This window comes from Diabrotica virgifera, chromosome 6, assembly GCF_917563875.1.
Source record: "Diabrotica virgifera virgifera chromosome 6, PGI_DIABVI_V3a".
NCBI lineage: Eukaryota > Metazoa > Arthropoda > Insecta > Coleoptera > Chrysomelidae > Diabrotica > Diabrotica virgifera.
The window spans coordinates 172090881-172106067 of NC_065448.1; the positions used below are offsets into that span (position 1 = coordinate 172090881).

Here is a 15187-nt window from a genome sequence, read left to right on the forward strand (position 1 = left end):
TTTTTGTCCGGCATGTGCCGTTAATACCGCATATATGTGTGTTAAGTGTTTTGTGAATATTCATACATGTTCTTTGAAAAAATAAATTGTTTTTGTATTTTTAAACTTAAAATATCTTAGGGAGAAGGTATTTGATTATCTTCCTGGTGTGAGCCAATATGGCACACATGGTCCACATTAAAACAAATTACAAAAATAATTATAAATAGACCGTGTGTACCCTGTTGGTACATGCTGTTTTTTTACTTAAAAAATGTATTTTGTTTTTATTTTAGAATAGAAATAAATAGTTATACACATTCTTATTTCAAAATTATTAAAAAAATGTTCCGGTCTGACAGAAAAATTATGTCATGATGGTCCGGGGCTTAACGTGTTAAATTTAACTTTAATAAAAAATCAAAAACGAATATTAGAAAATATATGGGTAAATATGAATAATACATTCAAGAACAGTGGTGGGCCTAACGGACCCGGGTTCCCCGGTTACGGAAGTAAAATGTGTTGCATGGATAAGGGTTAAATAGCAAGTGTGGTTGAGTGGCACATTATTTGAAAGTTAATTTTTTTCTCTACACGACGTCCTAATTTTTTAATTTTCGTAATAAATTTGAATATAATTTTGGAATTAACTAATTAATTGGTTGAATATCCAATCTCAATATTAATATTGAGGTGTTTGTAAATGTACGAAGAAGCTTTGAAAATAGACTGTATTATTGTAAAGGAGGTCAGAGGAGGTTGTTTTTAACAATTAATTGGTTAATTTGATGAAATTTTATGTTTTTTCTTATTAATGATGTTCATCCAATAAATTAGTTAAATCCAAAATTATCTTCAAAGTTATTCCGCAAGTTAAAAAAAAATAGCATTGTGTAGAAAAAATATCTTTCAAATGATGTAACACTCGACCACACTTGCTATTTAAAAAAACTGGGAGTTGATGCGGGGTAGTAACTGGTTACATTTGAGGGCATGGATTTTGCATGAAAATTCGTCCCCCTCCCAGTGTAAATCGACGTGTTTTTCTTTTCAATTCTGAAGAAGTTCTTGGTTTCTGAGTCTCTGGGGGGGGGGTCAAAATTTTGGTTGGAACACAGCGTATAAGCAAAAAATGCACATAAACTTAACCGCAAAATTTTGCACCATCAAAAATTTTGACTGTGCACGTGATTTTTGACCATTGTGCATTTTAAAAGTTAATCTTTTCGTGAACGGATTACGCTAATTTTTTTACTAATTTAGTTTTTTTTATATGTACACTGCTGGACAAAAGATTATTCAAACTTCTTTTTGAGATCATACTGGGAGGAAGAAAAGAAATGTTTTTCTTATGTCATGTTTGAGACACCCTGTAGGATCCTTGCTCCTTAAGGACAAGAAGCAACGATCGAAATCATGTTCTTATGCGTTGTGAAAATTTTTTTTCTTAAACATCTTTGATATCTTTAAAACAAAGAAAATAGACGGTTTTATTCTGCAATATGTGTTTTCACTGAAAAACTAGTAAATGGACAATAAACAATAACAGTTAACATAATGTAAACAGTCTTGATCGGCACTTATGAGAAGAGTTATTTGTCGACCAGGTGAGCGGTATACACAGCGCAACATAAGAGAGACGAGATTGTTTAATGGATGCTCTCTGATATTTTAAGGTGTAATTTCCTTTTTTATTAATTTCGTAGCAACTTTCACACCCTGTAGCATTGTAGTAATTGGATATCAAAAACTCTATTTATGTTAAAATGATTTTTAATATAGTCTACTATTATTAAAAATTATTAGCATAGCTAAATGTTAAATTTTAGTATACAGGGTTGGTCGAAACTCGGAATGAGGATTTTCTGAATATTCTTAAATGGAACACCCTGTATTTTAGTATTGCAATGAAAAGACATTTTATGGTACTTTTTTATTACTTAAGCACTCCCTATAATACCTAAATGCTTTAATTTGTGCTTAATTGTTAATCGCGCCAAGAATGTTAACTACGTAGGTATTTTGATAGCTTAACCATTATTGGCAATTTTAAAGATGAGTCAAGATTAATATGAATTTATTTCTGAAAAATTATTTGTGATTGAATATTTTCACGGCCAACCTAATCAAATTTCAAGTATTTTTTGTTGAAATTAATGTTTGACTTGAATCACCAATAACTCACAAATTAAAGCAGTTAGGTATAAGAAACGCTTAAGAAATAAAAATGGAGCATAAAATATAATTTCATTACGATAATAAAATATAGGGTGTTCCATTTAAGAAAACTCAGAAAATACTCTTTCCGAGTTTCGACCAACCCTATATAGTCCAATTCAACATTTAGTTACACTAACAATTTTTAACAATAGTAGACTCTATTAAAAATCATTTGAACATAAATATAGTTTTTGATGTCAAACTACTACAATTCTACAGGGTGTGATTGTTGCTAGGAAATTAAGAAAAAAAAACGTAATTATCTTTTAAACTACCCTGTATAACATTACAAAACCTCATATTTTAAGAAAGAAGACATCCAGGAGAATCCAAAAATGTAAAAATATACAGGACGTTCCATTTAAAAATACGAAGTTATAAGCCACTTCCGGTATAACCGGAAGTAGCAAATCGATGAAAATATTTTCATTAAAGAGATCACTCTTCAAAACCCCTTCATTCCAATTTTCATGATTCTGGTTCCTTTAATTTTCGAGATATTTCTAATAGGACTTTTATCTGCCTCACCCTGTATAGTGGTAGTAATAATGTAAAGTGTAAAGTGGTGTAAAGACCAACAAAAAATTATACAATCCCTAATGGAAAATCTATACACAAAGATCTAAAGGATATGTTTGTGTTTTTTATTGGAATAAGCAGGATTATAGTTTTTTATCATTTGTGTTCTTGTTTTATCATTTTCCTTAGATTTAGTTTATTATGTTACTTTTGTTAGGAATTGTCTCTACTTTTGCTATTAAATAAGTGATGGCTCCCATTACCCACATGATGGAGTAATGGGAGCCAAATATTTTTTTATTTTTTTTTTTTAGATTCTATTATAACTAGTTATCCTAATGGCTCCACACACCCATTTTTGAAATATTTTATTTAATTATAGAGTAATTTTTACATACTAACATATTTCTCAAATTGGGCTCTGTGCCTCCATTCTTGTTATACCGAAAAGATACGTTGCATCCCGAAAAGATTGGTCATAAATTATCCCACACATTTTGGGGTCGAAAATAGTTCGATTGAACCTAACTTACTTTAGTACAAATGTGCTCATAAAAAAGTTACAGCCCTTTAAAGTTACAAAATGAAAATCGATTTTTTTCAATATATCCAAAACTATTAGAGATTTTTTTATTGAAAATGGGCATGTATTATTCTTGTGGCAGGAACATCTTAAAACAAAATTATAGTAAAGTTTGTCCACCCCATAAAAATTTTATGGGGGTTTTGTTCCCTTAAACCCTCCAAAATTTTGTGTACGTTCCAATCAATTCATTATTGTGATACCATTAGTTAAACACAACGTTTTTAAAACTTTTTTGCCTCTTAGTATTTTTTCGATAATCCAGTTTTTATCGAGATGCGGCATCTTTTTTAATATATTTACATAAAAATTGTATGAGGGCTTTGTTCCTTTAAAGCCCCCAAACGTTTGTGCGTTCCAATTAAACTATTATTGTGGTACCATTAGTTAAACACAGTATTTTTAAAACTTTTTTGCCTCTTAGTCTTTTTTTGACAAGTCACCTTTTATCGAGATGTGGCTTGTTTTTCAAAATATACCTAAAAATGCAAATTATAAATAAATTTTCAGATCATTAACAGGTCTCTATAATCGTACTTAACCATATACAAATACGTGGTGAATTCGACAAATATTCAAAATATGTCGATAAACGCTGGCTTATCGAAAAAGTACTAACAAGCAAAAAGTTTTAAAAACATTGTGTTTAACTAATGGTGCCACAATAATAATTTAATTGGAACGTAAACAAAAGTTTGGGGGGGTTTAAAGGAACAAAACCCCCATAAAATTTTTATGGGGTGCACAAATTTCACTTTAATTTTTTTATAAGATGTTGCTGCCATAAGAATGCCACATGTCCATTTTCAATAAAAAATCTCTAAGAGCTTTCGATATATGAAAAAAATCGATTTTTATTTTGTAACTTCAAAGGGTTGTAACTTTTTTTTGTGCACTATTGTATATAAGTAAGAGAGGTTCAATCAACTTATTTTTGACTCCAGAATCTGTGGTATAATTTATGACCAATCTTTTCGGGACACCCTGTAATACGAATATGTGTTACAAATATCTCGACAACATATTCAAAATTAAAGCCGCAATCTAGGAACGCGTTTTCTGCGCGCTACTGTTGCCTCTTAAATAAAAATATTTCCTTAGGTGGCTCCCATTCCCCCTCTCTCCGAAAACCATCTATTTTCTTTGTTTTTAATGACATCAGGGAGATAAAAAAAATAAAATGTTCAAAAACATAAGGCTTTAACATTATTTCTACGACATTTTCGACCTTTGTACCTTTTTTTCTCTGCAGGGTGTCTAAAACTTAACACAAGGAAAACATTATATTTTTTTTTCTTCCATCAGGAATAAGTTTAAAAAAGTTAAAGTTTGAGTTAACATTTATCCAACAGTGCAAATACAAAAGAAAACCCTAAAATAATAAAAAAAATAGCGGAATCCGTTAATCCGTTAATCCATTCAAAAGAAAATAAATTTTTAAAATGAGGACAATTTTTAGTTTTTAAGTTAATTATTTGCACAAAATTCCTACCTGGAATAATATCTTTAAACCTATTTTTCTCATCGTAAATCGGGGCGACTTCTTCATTATCCAAAATAGTTTCCATAGCAGAATCCTGCCATTGAGTTTCTTCAATGTATTTCATTTGGGTTCTAATGCCGTTATTGCTAATAGTATTTTCTACGATAGTACGCATGTCATCGTTACACATAATTGAAGTACGCATGCCGAAAAGGCATTCAAGTACCACCAAATGTGCTAGTTTGTATTGCTCAAGATTATCCACAAGGTTCGATCTTTGGTCCCGAATTATCTCTAGGTAGGCCAGAAAATCTACAGAATTTTCTGCTGCAGCCATACGGAGAATAATATCACTTAGAATGATTGTTCCTGTCCTGCCAACTCCGGCACTAAAAACAAAAAGAAAAGATTAAATTAGGGTATAAAAATGTTCTATTTCATATACTGTACTAATTTAATCAATCTTTTTAGAACAATTTATTGTAAGTTATTGAGTAACTGATATCTAGGGCCGGCAGACTAAAGCACATAAGTCAAAAAAACCGATTTTTCTTTTTGTACATGCACATGTCCATATATTTTTTCTCCACCGACTGACTCAAGCACATACGTCATACACGTTTATTTCACATTGATTTTAAGTAGCGTACTTTTTCAACCTTTCAATTACTATAAATCTTTAGACATTATAAAGAACATAAGTTGACTTAAGTGAAAAAGTGCAACTGATATATTCAGTTTTGCTGATTTATAAGCATAGAATAGAATAGAAATATGCTTTATTGTCACTGAAAATTATACAATTTTATGGACAAAGCTTAACATAGATTCACGAAAAAGATATACATAACAATAACAAATACAACGTTATAAAATTAGATAAATCGTCAATAAAAGCATGACTTAAGTTGTTAGGTACATCAAGTACTTGATGTTATCGTCTTCCTTGTTTAAGAATATACAGATATTTAAGTTTAGGTACCTACTTTAAACATGGCTAAGAGAGAAGCGATATTCAATGAATATTGGGTAATGGGTATATACAGTTGGAAAAATGAAAGAATACCTATGAACGATCACATCAATCACTTATTTTGTATTTGCTGTCTTTTTCTATAAATAACAAACGTTTGCCATAGAAAAGGACAGCAAATACAAAATAAGTGACTGATGTGATCGTTCATGGGTATTCTTTCATTTTTCCGACTGTACAAAAAAAAGTCTGCTTACATGTCATCATTAATAGAGATTGTAGGAAAAACCTCTCAAAGACAACTCGAAATAGAACCTGAAGACAGAGATTTCGTATGAAGACGTATAAATATTTTGTTGTAATAGATGTACTGCGTTAAGCTATTTGTAGGGGGTGGCAATGAAGAAACGATCTTCAGTAGGTGGTACAAAAATTAATGATATACGTGGAACAACTGTACCTAAAAATAAAATATCCGAGGACAAAAGAAGGAAATAAAAAACCATATCTTGTCTCTTCCGTCGTAAGAAAGTCACTACACCAAAAGAGTACATCAAAGAAGTATTTGCCTTCCCTCCTAACAATCACCAAAATATATCAACTATTTGTCTATCAAACCTCCTTCAGACCAGATCAAACCAGATCAAGCTTACGAATCTAAAAAACGACACACGGATGTATCAAAATGATAGTACCGTACAAGTGCATACAATACATGTGATTTACAACAGTGGTTAACTTCTTTTGGAGCTTTTTACAAACGTCAATCGTGGACGTTCAATTTGACCGTATATGACAATAAGACTAGAAGAGCTTTATGATATGTGTGGTATGAATCTACTACTGCTCGAGGAGCGAATCAGATTGCATCTTGTCTCTTTAAACATCTTCAAACAAACCTACCTAATAACACAAGAAGTGTAATATTTTTCTCTAATACCTGTGGAGGTCAGAATAGAAATTCTCACGTGGGTTCTATGTTTACGTGGGTTGTACATAACTTACAGTAGAGAGAATCAACCATCAATTTATGGTTCCCGAACATAGCCATTTAGAAGTTAAACAGCTCATGGAATAATAGAAAGAAAAAAGAAAACAGAAATCCAAATATATCTTCCTCATAACTGGAGTCAACTTATTAGGCCAGCAGTAACAAATTTCAAGTTGTGGAAATACTGACTTTTTGGATTTTTGGACTTTTACTTTGGTATTAAGAAATAAAGATGTAGATGGAAAGCAGTTTAAATGGTTGGACAAAAGGTGGCTCCGCTATGATACGGAATTTAGAATGGTATCTTACAAAGACACCTTACAAATGGAATCAAATTTTCACAAGATACATTTAAGATGGAGGGCATCCTTTATGGGTTGCCCCCAAAATCTCAACTATCATCAACACGCCTAACTTCACGCGCAACTTTGATACATCATTGATTCAATTTCTATAATATTCTAAATATTTATTTTTCTTAATATTATGTATCCGAGTTACTGTGAATATGATAGGTCGTATCCAACTTGGAGCCTATGCTTTTTTGATATATCAAAGTTGCGCGTGAAGTTAAGCGTGTTGATGACAGTTAATCTTTTGGGTCGCACCCATCCTTTATAGGTACCTAATAACATTCCAATTATATCACTATTGCCTTTAACTATATCAAAAGACAAAAAGATGACTTAGTTTCTCTACTAACAATAATACCAAATTAATGTTTTCCATAAATTTTATATAGATTTGCCTAGTAAGGAAAATGTAGCTAATATGGATTGATGGAAGAAAATCTTGTGTTGTAACAAACTAAAATTCCTAGTTGTGCTGTTAGACATAAGTCATATATACTTGTGTTCTTTTTAACATAAGTCAGGAAAAACAATTTTCCATACTTTTTTATAGAGTCATACTTAGCTACAAGTAAGGATGTTATACACACGCTCATAAAATGCAATAGATGTTTTTAAGAAATATTGAATTATTTTTTTATACGGTTTTATTCGATTTCTGAAAATCTATAGTTTTTGACTTATGTGCTTTAGTTTTCCGACCCTACATATATTCCTATAGTATGAGTACGGGATCCGAATAGGAGGTCGAAATGTACCCATCTGCTTGCCGGATGAAACATTTTTTTTATTAAATTTGTTACATAGACAAGCACGACCTATCAAAATCGTGTCATAGGTATCCTTGAGGGGGGGGCGTAGGGGTGCAAATAACATTTTAACCACATTTTTGTGAATTTTTTCTTAAAGTATGAAAGAATAATTTTATTTTTAAATTAAATAAGCATATTAAGTGTAATTCAAAATATATTAAAAAAAAATTCAAGAAAAAATATTGAGAAATAAGCCAACGGTGGCAAATTTTTAAAGACACCAATGAATTTTACGGTGGACATCAGAATTTATCATTGGATCATGGTAGACACAAAATTCAAAAATATTTTATTAGCTTATGAGTTTCTCGAGAAAACGCTGTCAAGTTTCTCTTAGTTTTAATGATCTTTGACTTTTTAGTATCACTCAGAAATCAAAACAACCAATTTTTTTACAGAAAAAGAGGGTGAAAATCAACATATTTATTATTGTTAAACAAAATATAAGCATAAAACAAAAAGAATGTGTGTATACTTTGTACGCACGTAAGAAGTTATACTTCTACTACATATTATGTGATTTTTAAGGCAATACCAAAAATTTAAAAAAATAAAAGAATAAAACGCACACAAACACATTGAAAAATGCCACAAAGAAACAAATGATTTCTGAACGATAATAATTGTTGGCAAAAATTTTAAATACGCCTTTTCTGAAAAAAAAAAATTATATAACAAATATACTTACAACGATAAAATGCATAAAAAAATAAAAAAGTAAAAACTTGCATCGGGAATCGAACCCGTGACTTTCGGGGCGCTTTGATTCGTAATCGAAGCCTAGACTCACTCGTCCAATTCCACATTATTTGTCATGTGGAAAAATAGGGTAACTGAACGTTTTACTGTTTGACAGTTGTTTTGAATATAATTAAATTATGTAACAGTAAGAAAACAATATATTAGATGAAGATTGGTAGAACTTTTGTTGGTAATCAAATTAAGTATGTTAATCAAAGCATTACATACCTACTAGATAAATAAATCTACGCCAAAAAATCATAATTTAAAAATAAAAATCGGACCTAATTTGGGATTTCTCTCTAAAATCCCCATTCTTGAGAAAATAAATGTACAGTAGAGCGTCGATTATCCGAACGTCGATCAACCGAACGACCGCTTATTCGAACTATCGACTCCCGCGTCCCGCACTCGAATACTGAGCAAGCGTTAGTAATTGACGCTTAAAATATCTTCAATTTTCTTCAATATTGTATCCAAAAATAATTATGTTGTTGCAAAGACTGCACTTTTTTGTTTAGTTGCTAGTTGCCATTATCAAGATATAAATAAATATGTAGGTATATAAATATGGCTTTTATTCACTTGTGGATAAATATGTATGACTATAAATATGTATCAATATATTGTAGTTCGATTATCCGAACAAATCGGTTTTCCGAACACCTATGTCCCCCAATTAGTTCGGATAATCGACGCTCTACTGTATTTCAACCTAATCCAAATGTATAATTACAATATGATTATAATAAAAATTACTTACCAAATTAGAATGAGTTTTCCTTGTCCAAAATAGTCCAAAAGTCCAAAAATATAGGTATGTGAAAACTATTTAAGAAGGCAGTATAACTATTAACTACCTTTTGTTTGTTGTTTCTTTTCACAGAAATTTTTAAACGCAACAACCATAAATAATCAAACTACAGCTGTACCACAGCCGCCATATTGAATAATTTTTGACATGTCATTCGAACATCCAATCAGAACAAAGTTATAATGCGCATGCGCCGGAATCATAGGTTTTAACATATAAAAATTCACCCTCATATCGCCGGTAAAGAAGTATAACTTCAAAAAAATCTCGACAGTGTTAGCTTAAGGAATGTTTAAAAAAATATGTACAAAATTCCAGGTGAGTTGGTCAAGTAGTTTTTGAGTTACAATGTCTACAGTCTTTGAAAAAAGCAGTTTTGAGAAAAACCCTTTTAAAGTATTGTCAACTTTTATTACAACTTACGCCATCTTACATGCATAGAATCGGCTTGGCAGATATTCCCAATTGTACTTGTGGCAAAATCGGAGATCTAACACATGTCATATTAGAATGTCATTTAAACATAAATAACATAAACGACATTTATAAGGAATTAAAAGATTTAAAATATTTTTTCCCAATAAACCTAAATACTTTAATATTTACAAATGATATGGAAATTCTTCATCTCATTTATAAACATGTTAAATTATGTAAATACAAGTTGTAAACGTAATATGTAATAAATAGGCATAATTTGTTAATGTGGTTTGAAAAAATTAAAAAAAAAATAATATTAAAAAAAACACAAAATAAAACAATAACAAAAAAATAATAAACAAAAAAAAAGAAAAAAAAAGGAACAAAAATATGAAAAAAAAGAAGTAAAAAAAAGTGTTCCGCACAAAATAATATATATATTAAAAAAACACAGTAAAATAATAAAAAAAAAACAAAATAAAAAAAAGCTGCACAATGTACCAATGTATCTATAAAAATAAAATTGTAGAATGTACTTATGTTATAAGAAATTTATGACTATGAATCTGCAATCAATCAGAAACAAGTCTGGCTAATTGGCTCTGCCAAAGCCATTTTTGAAAAAAAAACTTTTATTTTCAACTTTTTTTGTCTCTTAAATCGTAAAGTGATGCGCACCGGAATATATTTTTGAATCGCGGGGTAATTTACAAAAGAAAATGAGAAGAGATGTTGACCGTTTCTCACTACGATCAAGCGTGCTGGCGCGAAGATACTGCAAAGCGAGTCGAAGTTAGGGAGATAGTGTTGAATCTCCCTCTCTTTGCAGCAGATTCGCGTCAGCACGCTTGAACTTAATGAACAACAGTCAACAGCTGTTCTCATTTTCTTTTGTAAATTACTCCGCGATTCAAAAATAAATTCCGGTGTGCATCATTTTACGATTTGGCAGACAAAAAAGAAATTTAAAATAAAAGTTGACAATACTTTAAACGCTTTTTCCTCAAAACTACTTTTTTCAAACACTGTAGACGTAGACATTGTAACTCAAAAACTACTTGACCGGCTCACCTGGAATTTTGTATATATTTTCTTTAGACATTCCTTGAGGTAACGCTGTCAATATATTTTTTGTTTTATGCTTATTTTTTATCAATAATAAATATGTTGATTTTCGACCTTTTTTGTGAAAAAAATCTGGTTGTTTTGATTTCTGAGTGATACCAAAAAGTCATAAATTGTTATAACTAATAAATCTCGACAGAGTTATCTCGATAAATATATAAGATAATAAAATCTTTTTGAATTTTTTGTTTACCACTATCCAATGTTCGGATGTCCACCGCAACAAAATCCATTTTTTTTTCGTGGTGTCTTTAAAAATTTGCCACCGTTGGCTTATTTTTCAATATGTTTTCTTGAATTTTTTTTGAGTATTTTTTGAATTATACTAAATACGCTTATCTAATTTAAAAATAAAATAATTTTATCACACTTTCAAAAAAAATTCACAAAAATGTGCTTGAACTTGAAATATTGATTTCAACCGCTACGGCCCCCCTTAAGGATAGCTATGACACAATTTTGATAGGCAACCCATGCTGGAAATATTTGCCTATGTATGAAATTTAATGAAAAAAATGTTTCATCCGGCAAGCAGATGGGTACATTTCGACCTCCTATTCGGATCTTACATTACTAGGTTTTCTAATCAAAATCACTGTCGTTCAGTTTTGTTGTCGAGAATAGTTTAAACTTAAACAATCTACTAGGGCGGTCCGATAAGTACTTAGCTTTACAAGGAAAACGAAAATTTTGGAAAAGTGGCGATTTATTTCTGAACATAGTCTCCTTTTAGCTGGCTACACCTAACCTAGCGATGCTCCGCTGTGTTTAACCCGTCTGAAAAATACCTTTTCTCGAGGTCTGCAAAGTTGACTTCCGTGGCAGTGATAAACTCTTTATTCGACTTAAATTTCTGCCCAGCGAGTGACTTTTTCAAGGTTGGAAACAAAAAAGTCATACAGGCCCAAATCTGGAGAATACGTTGCATGGAATAGCAGTTTGTGGCCAAATTCGACAAATTTGGACATGGCGATGGCGAAGGTGTGTCGGAGCGTTATCATGGTGGAAGAGTATATTTTCTTCCTTAATTGGTGCTTTTTTTTTGTCTGAAAGTCGGTATGGAATGGAGGGAATAATGTAGTAAAGCCCTGTGATCGTTTTGCCCTTCTCCAAGAAGTGGATATAGATCCACTATATCCACTAGAGAGATAGTTCTAGACGTCACCAGACATTTCTGGGTTATTCCATGACGTCTAAAACATTCTCGTACGTGACTACTTCTTCTTTCACGTCAAGAGATTTTTTCTATGTACGATCAATCTACTAAACTCTCGTAACAGTATTTTATTTCGTATTGTTTTTGTCATTTTCCATAGCTCCACTCCATATAGGGTAATATTCAGCACTGTGCTCTGAAAGATCCGACACCTGAAAGGGTATAAGGAAGGGGAGAAAGTGCTCTGAAAGATCCGTTTTTGTTTTCTTTGGTTAGAATATTGGTCTACATTACTCCACGCGGTACTTTCGTGGCTTGTTTTCCCCGTGCTATTTTTATTTCTATAACTTTCATACAGGTAACATCTCGGCTTATCATTGACCCTAAATACTTAATTCTTACAACTCTTAATAGTCTCTTCTAAACTTAAGTTCAAATTTGAAACCTCGGATCCAATACATAAGTATTCGATCTTACACATATTTGCCATATCTTGTATCCCCATAGCTCATACTCTTTCTTTAATTTCGTTATCATAATTCCATGTCATAATTCCATGTCCTCCCTGTTATGTGCAAAAATCACTTGCTCATCGGCGAAAAGTAATGAATGTATTAATATATTCTCTTGTGCTGGTATATCAATGACTAATTGTTCCACATTTTTTATACCATTTTTTTAAAGTCTGATCGAAGTTAAACAGTGTAGCTGATAGACCACATCTCTATTTGAGGCCTTCTTTTGTTGTGATGACTGTTTTTGTTATTTCATTGCCTAACTTTATTTGTACCTGTGTTCCTTTATACTGTTTTTGTGTCCACCCATTTCTCTCTAACGTGATTTCTTCTCATTGCTTCCCACAGTTGTTTCCTGGGTACGCTATCGTATACTTTCTCCAACTCGAGAAAGCATACGACTTTAAAGGTCATATCTATTTTAATATTTTTCTCTTTTTTATTTTCAATAACACTTGTTTCACGATAAATATATTATCTAGACATGGTCTGGCTTTTCGGAACCCGGCTTGGTTTCCGTCTTAATGATCCTTGCGCTGTTCTATTTTTTCTTTTATTATTAATATTACTATCCCGGTTAGTTATAGCATTCTTCGCCTTCCGGTTTCCAGTTTCCAGTTTCGTCGGTCGTTCCATTCGCCAGGGTGAAGATTCCTTTCCGACATTGCCTTCTGAATTCCGCCAAGCCAGGATCGTTTTGTCCATCCTCTCTTCCTTCTTTCCTTTGGCGTCCATTTTAAAATTTGTTGTGGTAGCCTGTCGTCGTCCATTCTTCCTACATTACCATACCAGATCAGTTGCCTCCTTTGAATTTCGTCTATGATGGTTGAATTGACTCCCATTATATTTCTGATTTGGTCATTTTGTATTCTTTCAAGACTTCATTTTCTAGCCGATCTTCTCCAGAAGTGCATTTCCAGTGCAAGTAGGCGTCGTTCCAGGAATTTAGTAAATTGTCATGTTACGCATCCATAGAGCAATATACTCTGGGCTAATTAGCAAAATACAAGTTATTTACCAGCAATTTTATTGCTGGAATCGAATCTTATTATTGTATGTATTAATAATATAGATATGCAAAGTTCGCAGATAGTGTGCTACTTTTTTTATAAACAAAACGGCGCCCGAAAATCGTGTTTTTTCAATTTTTGCTCTATAACTCCAAAGATTTTAACTTTAGACCAAAAACACTCAAATAAAAATTCACCGCAATTAAATTCTGCATAGAGACGTGTTTTTTCTGATTTAATTCGACGAAAACTTTCCCCGGAACAAGCGGGGTTTTCCAACAAAATCTTTAATTTTTAACTAAACTTTTAGATAAGTAGTTGTTAATCAATAATTAAATAACTTGGTAAGGTAAAAGCCCTTTCCGTATGTATTATAATTCCAGAAGTCTATGGAAATTGAATGAACAGTTTAGCAAAAATTTAAATGTTAATTAAAAATTTACGGTCGCTATAATAACGACAATAATTATGATGCATAAGAATAACTATGATTTTTTCATAAAAATACACTATACCTATCTAATGTACTTTACAGAATTGAAATTGGACTATTTAAGCGGTCTCAGGAATATTTTAAAATTATAAACAATTTATTGGTTTATAAACAAATAGAATATTTTGGGAAATATTAAACTAAATTAAATTGCGAAAACGGTATTCGAAAGATAGCGGCAGGACGCTTCTTTTAAAAGAAAAAATGTTTAATTATGACGAGTGGTTCCTGAGATACAACCGGTTAAAATTGACCGGAAGTTACGGCAAAGATATAAACAATGGGATCATAATTTTCAAACCATCACCTTTTTATTTTTGTCCTCTTTCTCCACACCAATTTTCATATCTTTAAAATCCTCATAACATATATTATTATAATAAAAACTATCGATAATACGTGTGAAAATTGCCAAACATAGCAAAATTCCAATCAAAAATTAGGTTGGAGAAAATGTAACCCTCAAAGTTCAAAATCGATATACGTTAACAAAATGCATTTTCTCGGCTTCCCATGGAGCAATTTCCTTCATTATTTTTTTGTTCCCTAATAACTCGAGTAGAGCCATCGAACTAACGTATTATTAAATGTCAAACTTGCTTTTGTTTTGTTATAATAGATTAATTTATTTATAAGAACAGAAAATTACATATTTTTTCTAGTTATAGGCTTTTTTTTTTAGATAAACTTACTACAAGTGTACCTTTTAAAGTTAAAAACATAAATATTCTCATTTGAAAGCTGTATAATTACTTAAACAATTTTTATTTAAACAAATTAAAATATTGTGTTATAATAAATAAATTAATTTATTATAACAAAACAAAAGCAAGTTTGACATTTAATAATGCGTTAGTTCGATGGCTCTACTCGAGTTACTTGGGAACAAAAAAAGAATGAAGGAAATTACTCCATGGGAAGCCGAGAAATGCATTTTTTTAACGTATACCGATTTTGAACTTTGAGGATTACATTTTCGTCAACCTAATTTTTGATTGGA

General features: G+C 31.3%; 1 protein-coding gene across 2 annotated transcripts in view; it reads right to left on the minus strand.

The window, feature by feature from the left end:
* LOC114335080 (tyrosine-protein phosphatase 69D-like) overlaps window positions 1–15187 on the minus strand; it is a 729328-nt gene that overhangs the window by 40927 nt on the left and 673214 nt on the right. For both annotated transcript variants that reach the window (XM_050654333.1, XM_050654334.1), the window contains one exon: window positions 4797–5176. In XM_050654333.1, coding sequence (XP_050510290.1) covers window positions 4797–5176 — 380 coding nt within the window. The remainder of the gene's footprint in view (window positions 1–4796; window positions 5177–15187) is intronic.